At 43.4% G+C, this 15,380-nt stretch overlaps 2 protein-coding genes across 5 annotated transcripts in view; one reads left to right on the top strand and one right to left on the bottom strand.

Annotated features, from left to right (window-relative positions):
- The window catches only part of evla (Enah/Vasp-like a), a 31,275-nt gene extending 24,344 nt beyond the window's left edge, over positions 1–6,931 (top strand). For 3 of the 4 annotated variants that reach the window (XM_086095547.1, XM_086095546.1, XM_086095549.1), the window contains exons 6-14: positions 659–1,510; positions 2,857–3,089; positions 3,288–3,403; positions 3,572–3,599; positions 3,738–3,777; positions 4,509–4,569; positions 4,655–4,712; positions 5,081–5,138; positions 5,535–6,931. In XM_086095547.1, coding sequence (XP_085951673.1) covers positions 659–1,510; positions 2,857–3,089; positions 3,288–3,403; positions 3,572–3,599; positions 3,738–3,777; positions 4,509–4,569; positions 4,655–4,712; positions 5,081–5,138; positions 5,535–5,572 — 1,484 coding nt within the window. In that variant the 3' untranslated portion in view covers positions 5,573–6,931. The remainder of the gene's footprint in view (positions 1–658; positions 1,511–2,856; positions 3,090–3,287; positions 3,404–3,571; positions 3,600–3,737; positions 3,778–4,508; positions 4,570–4,654; positions 4,713–5,080; positions 5,139–5,534) is intronic. The other variant, XM_086095548.1, reaches the window with a different exon arrangement.
- A 99-nt stretch (positions 6,932–7,030) lies between these two features.
- On the bottom strand, positions 7,031–15,346 carry degs2 (delta(4)-desaturase, sphingolipid 2). Its single transcript, XM_086095553.1, has 3 exons — positions 14,165–15,346; positions 10,211–10,953; positions 7,031–8,431 (listed from the first exon to the last, which is right to left on the bottom strand). Exons 1-3 carry the CDS (start codon positions 14,244–14,246, stop codon positions 8,288–8,290), a joined length of 969 nt encoding a protein of 322 aa, XP_085951679.1. The 5' UTR covers positions 14,247–15,346; the 3' UTR covers positions 7,031–8,287.
- Positions 15,347–15,380: the final 34 nt, after the last annotated feature.

Genomic DNA, 15,380 nt, shown 5'->3' with positions numbered 1-15,380 from the left:
AGCCGGCCGGTTGCCACGGCAGCCAAGATGGGCCGACGTCCTGTTAGCGTTTCAAACTCACACGACAACTTGAAAGGAGCAAGCGTGTATTTGCTCTTCTTTTGTCTTCTTTTGCTAGCAGTGTGTTGTCAGGCAGAGTAAATATTAGAGGTGATGACATCATGAATAGAGAGCACTCTACTTCCTGTTCCCGACTACTAACCCACATTCCCACGATGCCCTTTTCTCCATGTGCACACACACACATAAACACATGTTCAAGTCTTTCTCCAGACTTAAACATCTCCTTCGTCCCAATGGATGATATCGGTGACACCCCCCCCCCCTCCCCCGAACCCCCCTAACCCTTAACCCCTGACCCCCACCAAGCCCCTGCAACATGCTCTGCTGCCATCTCTTTCTTCCAGCTGCTGTTGGGGGGGAAATGTCATATGCTTTTCTGGTCATGTTGCATTCTGCTGCTTGATATTTTGAGTCTTTCTTATTTGCGGTTTTTTGAATTATGCTCCTGATTTTTTTATCTTTTCATCTCGGCTTGGTTGCTTTTCATTCTTCTCACGTTTTTTCTCTTTTCTGTTTTCCTTTGTTTGTCGCCCTCCTTCGTCCGCATCTCCTCCTGTCTCTCCTCCCCCCCCCCCTCCCTTGCTGCCCCTCACAGTCGTTTCCACTCTCCAATACAAAGTGTGCGCACCCCCCGCCCACCCCGACACTCCGCCCGAGTACAGACAGTACAGAGCTAGCACACTGCCCCCGTCCTACGTCCGTGTGGCCTCCTCCTCCTCCTCCCCGCCCTCCGCCTCCTCCTCTCCCTCCCAAGAGAAAGAGGCGGGGGCGGCGAGGGACAAGGCACAGCTTTCCTCCCAGCTCTCCACCTCGCTGGCCTCCGCCTTCTCGCCCGTCCAGGCAGGAGTGACCACGATGGGCCGGCAGGTCCGTCAGATCCCCCTGTCTCCTCCCACCGCGGCGCGCCACGCTCACCACCACCACCAAGACATCGCGCTCCCCCCCAAACACGGCACCTGGTCCGCCTCTCATTTGCAGCAAATGTACGCCCAATGCCCGCCCTCCGCCTCCCCTCCGGTCATGATGGCCATGCCCGCCAGGCAGGGGTTGGCGCCACCGCAGCCCGTCCTCCCCGTGGCGCACCCGTTCCCGGGCATGAGGATGAAGCCCCCGCCGCTCGAGCCGAGCGGCCAGTACCCCCAGCACCAGCCCCACGCTCACGCCAACGGCCAATCGGACGACTCCTACTCCCCCCACTCCCACCAGCTGCCGCTCACCCCGCAGTACTGTGAGGGCGTGCCCCTGCCACCCCTCGCGGGCGGCTTCGCGGGCCAGCCGCCCACAGGCCCCGCCCCCAATCACCAGTACCCGTCCACCTTCCACCCTCAGCAGCAGGCGCACCAGCAGCCCCCCAGCAACACCAACTCGCCCCCCTCTTACATTGACGGGGGCTCGCCCAAGGAGGCCCCCTCCCCCGTCCCCCAGCAGGTCCCCATGACCAACAGCAGTAAGTATGGAGAGGAGCGAGGGCGAAGGTCTGTTTTTTTTTTTTTATAGGGATGTCTTTCAAAAACAACATTATGCTAGATGCAAATTTGCGCCCACGTGCGACCAGTCTCGGCCAATGGCAGCTCATCCCTGTCATGCAAACAGCTGAATAATCCGTCAGCCTCACAAAAAGTAGACCGCAGCCCTCCTGTGTGAAACCCGTGGCGGGCCGTGTATTATTTCAGTTTGCTTTACCGCCACCATCACGTCACAATTACAGAAGAACAAAAATGCAATTTAACAGCACTCAACTGTGCCACATTATCATCTGGAGCACTTCTATTTTTTTTTATTTATACTAATAACGTGACCAAAACTGTTTCATAAAACAAATGCAAGATAAATGTATTAAATATTTGCAGATTTCTACAGAAAGTGTTTTGCTAGTCAATGACCAGCCAATCAGAGGACGGGAAAATGCTAATGCTATTTTTGTTGACCCTGTGAGGTGAATAAAAAAAAAAAAGAAGAAACAATCTCATTGGTAATTTTGTTAACCTTACATCAGCCAGCACAACTAATTCTTGAAGACCCTATAGGCAGATTACTTTGGCATGGCAACAAAACTGCTGAATTCTGATTGGACAAAATATCGAACTTCCATGTAATGGAAGCAGTGCTGCCAAGAGAAATGCTGTGAAATGAAGAGAAAAGATTTTGGGGAATGCAAAATTCTTGGAACAAATAGTAGAAGTTGCTTCTATGTTTAGGCAACAGAGAAGGCCTTGCTTGTTTATAATATTAAATGGTGCCACCTTTATGACACATTTTGGGGGATGAGCTGAGTATGTGGGTTGCACCCAAGAAAACAATTGCAAAGTCTTCTCTGCTAAATGCCAAGCAGCTTATTTGGTTCTTGCCATAGATTCTTGTTCAGTGATTGGTCGACTGAAATTTGACCAAACAAGACATGATGGTAATTAAACATTTTTTTTTTTTTTTTTTTTTTACAATTAGGAGCCACATTTTGTCAAGTCAACTTTAATTCGACAGCACAGTTCATATGGAATGATTAAAGGCTAGATGACATGAGTAACAGTAAGTCAAAATAAATCCATCCAGGGACAAAATAAATAAAAAAATGGCAAAAACACTCAACTAAAATGGCTGCAAAATATTCTTCAAAATACATTATACAATACAAACATATACATTTGGACCTAAACCGTGCTTTGACAGTAAAGTAGTTATAAGCCTGAAAGTCCAAACAAACTGCTCACCTCCTATTTTTAGCACCCAGGACCCTAGAGTCAACCTTCCAGGGGGTCGCTGGCGTTAACCGAGCTCTAACTCTGCCCCTCGCAGGCGCCCCTGTCTCCGCAGGTCACCCCGCGATGCTGTCCGTGGCCCCGCCCCCGGCCGGCCCCCCGGCCCCTCCGCCGCCGCCGGGACCTCCGCCCCCGATGGCGGCGCCCCCGCCCATGCCCCCTCCGCTGCCCACCGGCGGGGGGCCGCCCGGGGGACCCCCTGGGATGCAGCAGCAGCCCTCGGGGTTGGCGGCCGCGCTGGCTGGGGCCAAACTTCGTAAGGTTCAAAGGGTGAGCATCCTTTGTTGATTCTTCTACGCTGGCCATTTGGGGGGCCACCTCGGCTGTGTTAACAAACATGTGATGGGTAGATTTTTGTCAAGTATCGCTTTAAGGTGGAGTTTTTGGTAATTGAATAAATAAAGGTTCAATGTCAATTAGAATGAAAGGAAAGTCAAGAAAACAAAACATCCGCTTGTGTGCGTTCAGGATGAGAGCAGTCCGCCAGGATCAAGCGGCAAAAGTGACTCCAACCGATCTAGTGGTGGAAGTGGAGGTGGGGGAGAGGGACTGATGCAGGAGATGAATGCCTTATTAGCTCGCAGGTAAAAACAAAACATCGACCTGCGAGATACTTACATTTACAGCACGTTCATGGCATGAAAACGAATGAGTTACTCGGACTGAAAATAAGTGTGCAGTCAAAAGAGTGAGTGCATTTTTTGAGGCTAGTCTGCATTTTTACAAACGATGTCATGTTTCTTCTCTCTTAGACGAAAAGCGTCTGAGAAACCTGATGAAGTAAGTCTTTCTGTTGATCATCCTCGTGACGCCGCAGCTCGATTACGTTTGCACTTTAAGCGCGAAGACAATAATGAAGGTTTTGTTTTGTTTCATGCATCGACATAATCAAGTCCACATTTTCTCTCTCACCTGCAGGACGACTCTGGTAGTCGCGGGTCTGGTCAGAACTCAACAGGTATTTAATGTTTTGGGCTTTTTTTTTTCTTTTTCTTTTTAAAAGCTTGGTATTGTTTTTCAATTCATCTTTTTAAAAGGGAAGCATATGTGCCCCGTGGTTAGTAAATCTGCTTCACAGTCCAAAGGTTCTGGGTTCAAAAATCAGCTCAAGCCTTCACATACAACGCAATCCAAAAGCGATGTTTGATTTTTGCTAGTTAAATTTCATTTATGATTACTCTTGTCAGATTCAAGTTATTTCTATACTCGTCATGCTAAAGCTCTACTAGCTATTTTCTTTTTTGCTTTTTACTGTGAAAAGCAATTTCTTACACCCTTGACAGGGAAAAGTCCAAAGTTTTGTTCCAAATTTACCATTGACGCTACCAAACGAAGAAAATTGAATTTTGAATCTCTACTGCCACAAGTGGCCAAAAAATGAAACCGTATTTTCCCTTCACATACACAATGCACATGACGACGTCACATTCACTAACAGAAATTCGGGAAATTCGAACCCAAATCCTGTATGAAAACTATTGGCCAAAGGCTTGCAGAAGTTCCCATTATGAACAGCTAATGTGTTAGCTTACTCATTAAAAATGTTTCAGTCATAGATAGTCAAATCAAAAAGCTATTGTAAAGACATCTTGGGGAAAATTGTTACAAAATGCAACTTTAAATGGAAAAAAATCACGCGGGAAAAAAAAAGTGCCACAAAATTGTAACTCCCGCTTTGCTACTCGTTAGATGCTGTGAAGAAGCCATGGGAGAGATCCAACTCTGCAGAGAAGTCCTCACTGGTGTCACGGTGGGAACGGAAAATTGTTTATCCTGTCGATAACATGGAAGAGCTGATTTTTTTCTTCTTCTTTTCTTCTCTCTTCGTGTTGTAGAGTGAGACCCATTGGCAGCACTAGTGAATCAGACAGCGAATTTGACAGGATGAAACAGGTGCGTTTTATGCTTCTACGTGGCACTTTTGTTATTTGAAGCGCTCTAGTGTGGTACTTAATGGGATGTGGGCTCCCTCTAGTGGTACAGAAAAGAATCACTGAATTATTATTATTATTTTTAAATATAGTCCTATATATTTTTGAAGCACGGTTCATTTGTATATACATTTGAAGTACAATACTTATTTTTTTTAATATATATATATATATATATTTATTTAGGTACAATCACAATTATTTTGGTTTTATGCACACTATTGAAATCATTATTTAAGCAAAAAAAATAAAAAATAAACAAAAGTGGGGGGAGTCCACTGTATAGCCACTCTTTTGCTTGAATTAACTCTGAATTTGTTTTTCTCGTAGGAGATTTTGGACGAAGTTGTACGCGAGCTGCATAAAGTGAAAGATGAAATCATTCATGGTAAGCTGCTTTGAGCTAGCGGGTTACATCGTTGTCTTGCCGCGGCGCAAGCAAGGCGAGATATGGAGCTTTTGTGCATTTGTCTCGAAACGACATCTGTCAATGATTGTCACGCCGTCGCACTCTCAGATCAGTTTTAGCGCTTCTGCGGATTTTTGCTGGTCTTTGGCTATCATGATGAGGCCATCAGAGAGTCCAAGCCGGCCAAAAGACCAGAATGATGTAACTGTTAAGGCTCGAGATAAAGTCATTTGTATAAAAGGAGAACATTTTTTTGCGACACGCCTGACACGGCACAGTGATTGGGAAATATTGCTCCTACTTGACTTTTCCATGACTTACTGTAAGTGGTGACATAAGCTACATAAAATAACTTTCCCATTCTTTTCATGTCAGCCATCAGACAAGAAATAGGTCGAATCAGCACATCCTAATCTCAGCTGAGCGACGTTCGGGAGGAGAGCAGGAGGAGCTGGAGAAAGACGACGAGGACCAGGACGTCGGATGGATGCAGGCGGGACCCGCTAGGAGAACCCCCAGAATGTTCTCTCAACGTTTCTGTGAAGTTGCGTCGCAGAGATGTTGCGCCAACATTTGAGTCTGCCGGACAGCGAAGCGGACAGAAGAGAGCGAGACGAACTCAAGGAGAGGAAATGATGAAGACGAAGCGTCGTGCCGAGTTCCGTGTTGTGGTTGTTGCGTGCGCCTCTCGTCTCGGACTGCCCAGTGTTGCCACGTTTTCTTCGGTTCCGTCTCAAAAGGAAAATATTTTTGGTTTTCTAAGTTTGTACTGTTGTATTATTTAAAAATCCGTGCTGATGTTGTTGACGAGTATTACAGAAGGACAAACGGGGAACTTGCACACCATCGGCGTCAGCCTTTTATAATCCTTCTCTGTTCATTTGATCCCAGACGATTTGTTTCAAATAAGCACAAAGTTGAAGTTTTGATTGCCATATTCGTACCGGTGTTGTGCGTCCGACCTTTTCTTCCCGCGGACAAGTAGCCACTGAAAATACACCTGCACCACCAAGGCCACACCACTGAGCGCTGTTAAATAAATAAATTGGTCAACGTCTTGTATGCTTGGCGCAAACTCGTTGGCAGTGGGACAAAATCCGGCGGCCAAGTTTGACTTTGAAGGTGCCGTGGAAAGAGCCCAAAGTGATCCTAAAATGGCCACTTCCAACCAAAATGGCAGACTTCCTCTTTATTTCCAGCCATGTCTTCTTGAGACTTTTTTTGGGAGGTGGATCCTGGTTTATAGCACCCCTTCCCCCCTGAAAGGTTCAATATCCCAACACCTGGTAAGCGTTCAGTGGTGTTTATAAAAAAAAAAAAAAGTCAATGACCTAACAATGTGGTAGTTTTCCAAACCCTCCTATGTTTGTGGCCCTCCCACTTATGCATGAACCCCCTACTCAATTCATTTATTTGGTTATGGAGAATGGAGAAGAAGAAGAAGAAAAAAAAAACAGGTGGTGCATTTATAACCGTGGTTTGTGTCCATGATGAATCCCTTTCTCTGTGTACGAGATGATGCTGATAATAGTAGCAAAGAGGGGAGGTGTAGAATTAAAAAAACAAAAAAGACGGAAGGGTGTTTCTCTGCCAATATGCAAAGTAAAGTTAGCTCAGAAGAATGTGCACAAATGGAATGGCCGGTCAATGTGATGGTAACTCAAAGTGTCTTTGCAGGAGTTTGGATTGTTGCACTTGCATTGTCTGCTCTCAGCGACGTTCTCATTAAATGAATAAATAAAAAGCTGGATGTGAAAATGCATTCAACCAAACAGTTCAAAGAAGCGACATGATTCACCTGTTAGCTAACCCTCAAGATGGATTTTATGGACTTTTTTTTTTTTTTTTAGAAACAAAGACCAAAGACAATGTGTGTTTTGATCAACATCTTCGTATAAAGATTTTTATTTATTTTATTTTTTTTACAGTTAAATAGAAACATCTAAGTAGGTAAACAAAAAAGAAGACAATGAGGTTATAGTACACGCAGGCCCGCAATTGCCTAAGCCAAAGTGTTTTGCTCGCCAGCACAACCATTTGCACTAACACCTCAGCCATCATATGAAACGTTTACGGACTCCGAACTCGGCATCTCGCTCTTACCATGCTTTCAATTAAAACCACTCCAGTCTGAACATCAAAATTAGGTAAGTACAGTTCAGAGTTGTCATGGGAAAAAAATAACATTGATTAGCCTGTAAAACAATAATAATAATAATAATAATAATATGACACTAATGCGTTGTTTTATCCAAGAGCTTGAGGTTCAGTGCACGTTTTTCTACGGTGTCCTTGAACGCATCATCACCAAAGACTCAAGACGCCGCCAGTAAACAAACCTTTCATTTAAATATGGCCCGCCCGCGTTTTAAAAAGGACGTTATGTGAAAAGGGAGACAGAACGCTGGCTGTACTTCACATTTAAATTGGTAAATTGATTCAAAATACACGCAGCGAAACTTGAGACGCACTTAATGTGTCTGGCTAATTGATGTTTTATTGCTTGGGTTAATAGGACACACGTGCTCTTCTTTTACGCTGAAATGGAAAGCAAGCTGGCGTTAGCTAATAGGCTAACCATTGTTTTGTATTACTTCAAGACAGCCCAAGGAAACATTTTATACATATTTGTGATAAAATGTCGATGTATCCACAAATGTTGTTTCTGCTGGATTAGTTTAGTTTTGTTGTTGTTGTTGTAACATTTCATTTCAAGTAGCCTAACTAACTGCTTTCTGCCACTCAAAAGTGCCCTGGCGCCTAATTTTTCCCCAAACATGAAATGGTCTCTGAAAGCAAAAGGCCTGAATGACTTGAGAGGCAGCAAAAGGAACCACACAACAGCAATAATGGGAACATGATAATAACGTTCACCATTGAATACTATTAAATGTAGTCTCAAATGGCGAGGCAGGCCATTTTGATTTTGTGACAGGAACACGTGGGAATTGCCCTACAAAAGAAGGAAATGTTTACGTTTTTTTTTTTTTTCTCTTTACATGTTTGACTACTACGGACTAAAGAGGAGATGATCCAGCATTGAGAGTCAACATCGCCTGAACTGCGGTACGTTAACCCGTGAAATTCACATTGGCGTGGCGGTTGTGGCCCTTCCTGGGACGTCTGCTCTACTGCTGCTTGCTCAACTTGTACTCGCGCTTGATTCGGGCGTACGGGCCGATGCTGTCGTCGAACACAAAGTCCCACAGCACCTGCATCCATGACGTATGCTGAGGCAGGGAGTCGTAATACTCGGCCGCGATCTGCTTCACCTGGAGATGCAAACGACATAGTTAGGACCACACCGAGGTTTTAAGTGGAGACATTAGTTTGCCTTTCTTTTTTTCAGCTTTGGGGACAAAAGCTCTTTACATTCTATGTGGCGTGTGCGCATTTTAAATACATTCAACTGAGAACAACTGAGGTTGTTGGTTGAGTTCAGTTCTTCTCACATTTTGTTCCATGCATGACTTTGGTCATTGTTCAGCAGAAAAGTCAGATAGTGTCTGTGGTCCAACAGGTTTCGTGACAGACAATTAATTCCATTGTGGAAGCGAGTTCTTGACATTCGGCCCACAGCCTTTGTGTGTTGCAGACTCACTCAAGTGGCAATTGGTTAATCAGTTACCCGGTGTGATGTTTCTTCTGACAAACACCGTTTGGTGTGGTTTAACCCAAGGCAGGCCATGTACCTAAACCCCAGCACCAATCACATAATCAAACCCACAACGTCCAACAGCGTGGTCGTATGGTTTTTGACGACACGCATGGACTCAACACAAAACGGAATCTGAATTATACAATTTGAATTGATTGGTTTGGAACATAGGTCGAATAAACAGAGGATTAACTTTTATTTTGAAGTCCTGTGTATATAATTGAGACTTGAGATGAGCCCCTATCGATATGTGCTGTGTACCATTTCTACCACTAGGTGTCAGTAATCGCTTGGGCATGGAGTCCAATGCGGGCATGACGGGAAGGTTAGAGGAGGAAATCAAGACTTCGGGCTTCGTTGCTAACAACAAACACATTGTCTTTTCCTATATGAAAATAACATTTTCAATTATACCGCATAAAGCGTTTTTTTTAGGTTAAGAGCTAATGAAGATGTAACTTTTTTTCTGCCGTGCCTGTGTCACGTGCTCAAATATGAAGGTGCTGACTGGACAAAGAGGCGCTCTGTTTATCTGAAATCGATTGCTATTCCTAAAGTAGTATGAATTTACAGAACTGAATTTGCTTTGAATGGACTGTACGTTACAGTTTAAGAGAAAAATAAATAACTTTTCAAGATTATTGGACTTCAGTTCCAAATGAATCAATTGAAATTGTACAATTCAGTTTTTCAATGCAATGGTTCGAATTAAACAATACAAACTCAAATATTAAAAGATTCAAAGTCAGTTTCTGGTGGCACATATTTCAACCCATACACAACGCAGCAAGAATTTTGAAAATAGGACAATGGGTTCCAGAAATGATTGAAGTTTTTTTTGTGTTTGAAAAAAAATGGAAAAAAAAGAAGCCTTTTTAGGGAATGTTTTTGTATGAGATCACCTGACCCCCAAACACCTTTAAATTACAGTAATTTCTGGACTACAAGCCGCTACTTTTTTCACTTGCATTCAACCCTGCAGGCTAATACAAAGGTGCGGCTTATTTATCAGATCACAAGGGGGCGCACTATAAAGGAAGCAAGCCCAAATACAGTAGGAGAGACAGAATGAGAGCGAGACAATTTGCACCCTCATTATGGAAAAGTAGCGGGAACATTAAAAACACCTGCGGCTTACATGTGTAGAATTCCCCAAATTTAGCTAGCGCGGCTTATAGTCAGGTGCGCCTTGTAGTCCAGAAATTGCTGTATACTTTGACTCCAACCTTATTATTTCTCGACGTTCTTTTCGACCCTTTCGTTTCATCTTTTACTCGTTCTCCGATTGGCTGACAGGTTTCAGGTAAAAAAAAAAAACATCCACCAAAATGACACAAAGATGGCAGCCTCTTGTCACGTTGCTGATGCGACGAATACAAAAAAAAGGTCTTACCTGAGGTAGCTTACTGCCAGGTATGCTGGGAAAGTCATGGTGCTCCATGTGATAGCCAACATTGAAGGTGATCAAGTTGAGCGATCCATAGTACGAGTACGTCTCGTGTCCCTTCATGAACACGTAATGCTCGGCTATGAAATGTCCCGAAATGGGGTGCAGTCCCATACACAAGATGGACCCGGCGATGAGGTAAACCACCGGCTTGAGCCCCCACAGATAGTAGATGACGGCATCCGCCGCCAGCTGAACCACAAAGTTCTGAATCTCCAGCTTGCAAACGGGTTTCGGGTTGACCAGCAGAGGGCGCAGCGCGTAGAAGAACGGCTGCAGGAAGAGCCACACCAACTTCCTGGTGGGAGTGCAGAAGAACCAGCCCTCGAATTCCGTGGGAATGTCCACGTCCAGCCTGTCCCCGCCCAGGTAGCGGTGGTGGTCGATGTGGTACTTCTTGAAGGAGGCCGAGTAGGGCACGCCGATGGGCAGGTTGGCCCACATGGCGAACCAGCGGTTCCACTTGGCCAGCTTGTTGCCAAAGGCCACGTTGTGCGAAATGTCGTGGATGGCCAACGTCAACGAGTGGTTGACGCAGCCGCCAAAGGCGTAGGCCCAGAATAAGATCCACTTCCACGGGAGATCTCGCACCAGGTAGCAGGCCAGGAGCTGGGACAGGACCATGGCCGACACCACCCACTTCAGGTGGGGGTCTGGACCCATCAGGGACTTGATCTCTGGGTACTTGGCTGTGGGGAACACAGAAATGATCGTTGAATGGAGAAGTCAAACTAAAGCCCTCGCGTGAACTACTTTTACAGCTAAAAAGTGCAAATGTACATAATAATAATAATAATAATAATAAATAACTATCAATTTGCAGCCTTTTTGTAGGCAACAGCGATATCACCATCCAAAACGTGGAAATCAGCAAAGAAAATAACATACAAATCTCGACAGCATGAATGTTAAGACCAAGAAACAAAATGGAGAATGCTCTGAGGAGGCTTTCTTCTCATGGGAGGATTTTATTTCATTTTTTTAATTGGCAAAGGTGTTGCTTTGCTCAGGGACCGTATCAACAAACATTGGAGAAGCAGGCTTGGGTTTAAGCCAGTCTGCTTTGATTGGAAAGTCAATAACGCATTTAAAAGGGTTCAGTCTGAGATTTTGTGACTTTTTTTCCCTAGAATATATATTAAGGTAAAAACTTCAGAAAGGAGTGGGTTTTTTTTTTTATTTCAGTTGTTCATTTATGTCAGCATAAATGTGGGATCAAAAAAATCCTTTTGAAAAAGGAATCCTCTGGCAAATCGACCTCTAATTTCAAACTGACCAGATGGCTTGAATGTTTAATTTTTTTTTTTTTTTTTAAAGAATGGCAGCACAATAACCTGAGTTAAAAGATCTGACATGTAATGTGATTTAATGACATTTCTGCAACATGTCCCCTCGCCTATCTGCCTTTGACTTGACCGATCCTTCTTGACAATGTTAATATTTAACCCAATTGCACTCTCTCCAAGTATTAATAATTTGAAGGAATGGCAAATTCAATAAATTCATACTATAACACACGCCTAAGAATGTACTGTATTTATTTTGAAGCAATGCCAATGATGTGATATCGCCACAAATGGGCTTGTTTGTTTGTTTTGTTATACAGCCGTGTTGCTTAATGTCACATTTTTATTGCTTTATATCCCACTTATATAGGGCATGAAGTTAAATGAATAACCAGACATCATAAAAATGTCGACTTCGACGATCTTAGCTCGTCTGCGGTGTGTATCGCGAGTCGGCCTCCGGATTCATCCAATAATCACGCATTATTGAAGTGAAATTAATCACGCTGCGTTATTCATCACGGTCGCCGCATGATAACAGAAAATGGAAGTGACCTCACTTCCAAAACAACCTTCCATGTTTTTGGCTCCACGGGGCAGAGGATAATTCAAAAATAAGGCCCTTTAATATTTAATGGATTAGAGGTGTCAAGCAACCTATTGTGTCGTTTCACACCTGTGGAAACGCTGCGAAAACAAGAATACAAAAGGACGCCGTTGATGTTTTTCTGGCCCCTAAGGTCATACAATGCGGGGGAAAAAACAGCCCTTAGAAGTCAATAGGGGTGCAAATTGCCTAGTACCTGGCAATTTGATTCGTATCACGATTAATCCCGATACGAATCTATAAATTAATTATTGCGATTTTTTTTAAACTAAAATTTAGAAAATACTAATAAGTAAACTTGTACATGTACATTTTAAGATTTGTATGAAAATGTATTTATGTATCTGAAAATTTAGTATGCAGTCTGTTTCATGTTTGAACAGCACTGAAATTAAATATTAAGGCTTAATGTTCTATTAATATAACATTCTCCCATGCTTAATGTGTGAATCCTAACCCTAAGTAAGACGTTTTGTTGAATATTCCCATAAAAAATGGATGTTTAAAAATTGATTCGGCCAGCATATCGAATCGATTTGAGAATTGTGCGCTGTAATATGCCGATATATTGCCAAGTCGATTTTTTCCAACACCCCTAGAAGTCAACCAAAAAAATAATAAAAAATTTGGTCTTGATTAAAATAAATGACATGCCTGTTGCATTAACAAACACAGCTGCGGTTCACACTCCGAGTCAGCACATTTGACAATGTGGACACTCTTGTGACCCGTGTTCATTTGACTGCCAAATAAGCCATCTTCTCACGCACTATATTGTGTTTGTACGTGCGCATGTGTTTGTCAAGAGCAGACGTCGGGGGAAAGAATAGCGAGTGTGTGCCTTGTTACCAAGCCAGCCCCGAGGCATTATCGCGGTACCATTGTGCAACTCGGGTGAACGGGCGGGTCAAGCTCCTGTGGGAGTTTTGGGAGCGTAAACGGACACCTGGCAAGTGTTGTTCACAATACAGTATCAATAAAAGTAGCAATATGCTTGCTGAAAAATTCTGGGGGGTTAGTTATTATGTCTGTCTGTCTGTCTGTCTGTCTGTCTGTCTGTCTGTCTGTCGAATCTAAGGCATCCACATCATTGTAGGTAAGCCACAAAGGTCGAAACGAGGTCACTGGAGCCTTGTTTGTTGAATTTTTGTGTGTTTTGTGAAAAACTTCAAAAATGAATTGGGCAATTTTACGGTACTAGGCTAACAATATTGCTTTGAATTTGTTTACAAAAAATGTGTATATGTCGTTAGCCAAGTTGCAAATTTCTCCTATTGACAATTCCAAGCTTCCGTCACAAAATGGCGGTCCAATGCTGCATTCGAAATTGTGCACGGGGCGCCCCTTTGAACTTGGAGTTGCTAAATCACGGGGGAAAAGGATGACATCACCGACAAATTAGTTATTTGAAGTAAATAATCGACTGCGTTAACCAGAAAAACTATTTATTGTAATCAGCCATTTTCCTTATTTAAATTTGCCTCAAACTTGTGGGATCAATCTGACTTCCCACCTTCCTCGAATACAGCATTCACTCGGTGAAAGGAAGCGCTTCGCTCATTGAAAAGCATTGGATTTTGGATTCTTGTAATTTAATTTGTGAGGATTAGTCAGATTTCAAAATGTGATGAAATACTGACTACTATCACAACCTGGTTTGTATGCTTGTCACAGGCAAAATCAATATAAATAGAAAGTTTGTTTTCAGCAAAATATCAGAAATGCCCGGATGTTCAGGAAGTGTCAATTAGCATTTTTCGTGTTCCTATTCTGGTGCCCCAGGGGCCTAGAAAGTTAGCGGTTTTACGAATGTCAAATATGTGCCTCGGCTCAATGGTAAAGAGCGACTTCAGTTATCCCTGGTGGCGTTCACTTTCTCTGCGTTTATTAAACAGATGACTGGTTGGGTCAAAACTGGTTTAACCGGATCGGAGCACTTGTTACAAACTTACCAAAAAAAATAACACATTCAAAAACGTCCTCATTGACCGTGTTTGTCTCACTCACCCAGTATCTCTTTCCTCCTCGCCGTGTGCGGCTGGTCGTTATAAACCCATTCGAAGTCGCCTCTTCCACCTGTCTTGTCCATGACGTCCTCTCACCGGCCGAGTGAATGGAACGGAGTGGAGTCAAGTAGTGGAGTGGAGTGGCTGGCCCGGCACCGCTCCAACTCGTCGTGGAAGTGAAGGACTCCCCACAACCCGCACCTGCCCCCACCTCAAGGCCACGCCCACTCGAACAGGTAGCACGCCACGCCGTAATGCGGCAGGTGTGTCAGCCCTCTCCACCTTCCTCTCCTCTCCCTCGTTATGCGCTGCCGCCGCACCCGCTCAAATGTGCCTGTAACCTTACGCTCGTTTAAGGGCGTAAACATGTGCCTCGAAAAAAATAATAATAATAATGTTTTTCTATAAAGGAAATAGCACTCCGTAATATTGTGCTGTGGTGACCGGTGACCCACAAGGGGTAGAAATTCACCAACTACTTTTAAGGGCGGGACTGGGAAGTATGGTGCTTCTTGTATCAAAGGTTTGAAAGGCAGAAGCTTCTTGCTGGCTTGTAAATAAGTCCATTTTTGTGCGTCTCACCATTTACCGCATCTCCACCACACCATATTGCAGCGATGGGGAGGCAGCGCATATGACCTTGTAAATAGTTGACTTTTGTTTGTTTTTCCAAATGCTAGCCCATTTTTATGGGTGCTTAGAGAATAAACATAATATAATATAAGAGTTTGTTGGTATATTATATTTAGGGAGTGTTCCTCGATTGGTGAAGAAGAAAAACAAAATAATTGCATTGGAGAGAAAAAAGGCAACATACAACAGCAAAGGCAACAAATACAATTTCTAGCATTGTGTTTTGGGAAGTGATATTTCCACTTTACTTCAATTGGGGGAGTAAGGTAGTTTGTAAAGATAAAAAAAAAAGTTTTTCATTTTTGAGTGGTAATTGCTCCATTATGTCGCTTTACGTTTTTGGAAGCCTCTTTCGTGCAAGTCTGGGGAAAAAAATAATAAATAATGTAAGAACATAGTTTTCATTTTATATCCGACATATAGCACAAACACATCATAACTATTAAATTAAGAATTAGTTCCAAAATGCTGAAAATTGCATAAGATAAATTGTCTTGCAACAGTCAAAAAAAATTTTTTTTATGGTGTACACTATCAACATTTTTGTTCCAGCCCTTTGATGGGATGTATATGATCCAAATCAC

This window comes from Leptonotus elevatus, chromosome 14 (assembly GCF_054856555.1).
Source record: "Leptonotus elevatus isolate MCC_2025b chromosome 14, RoL_Lele_1.0, whole genome shotgun sequence".
NCBI lineage: Eukaryota > Metazoa > Chordata > Actinopteri > Syngnathiformes > Syngnathidae > Leptonotus > Leptonotus elevatus.
The sequence above is the reverse complement of the archived record's forward strand: the minus strand, read 5'-3'. Positions and strand labels throughout refer to the sequence as shown.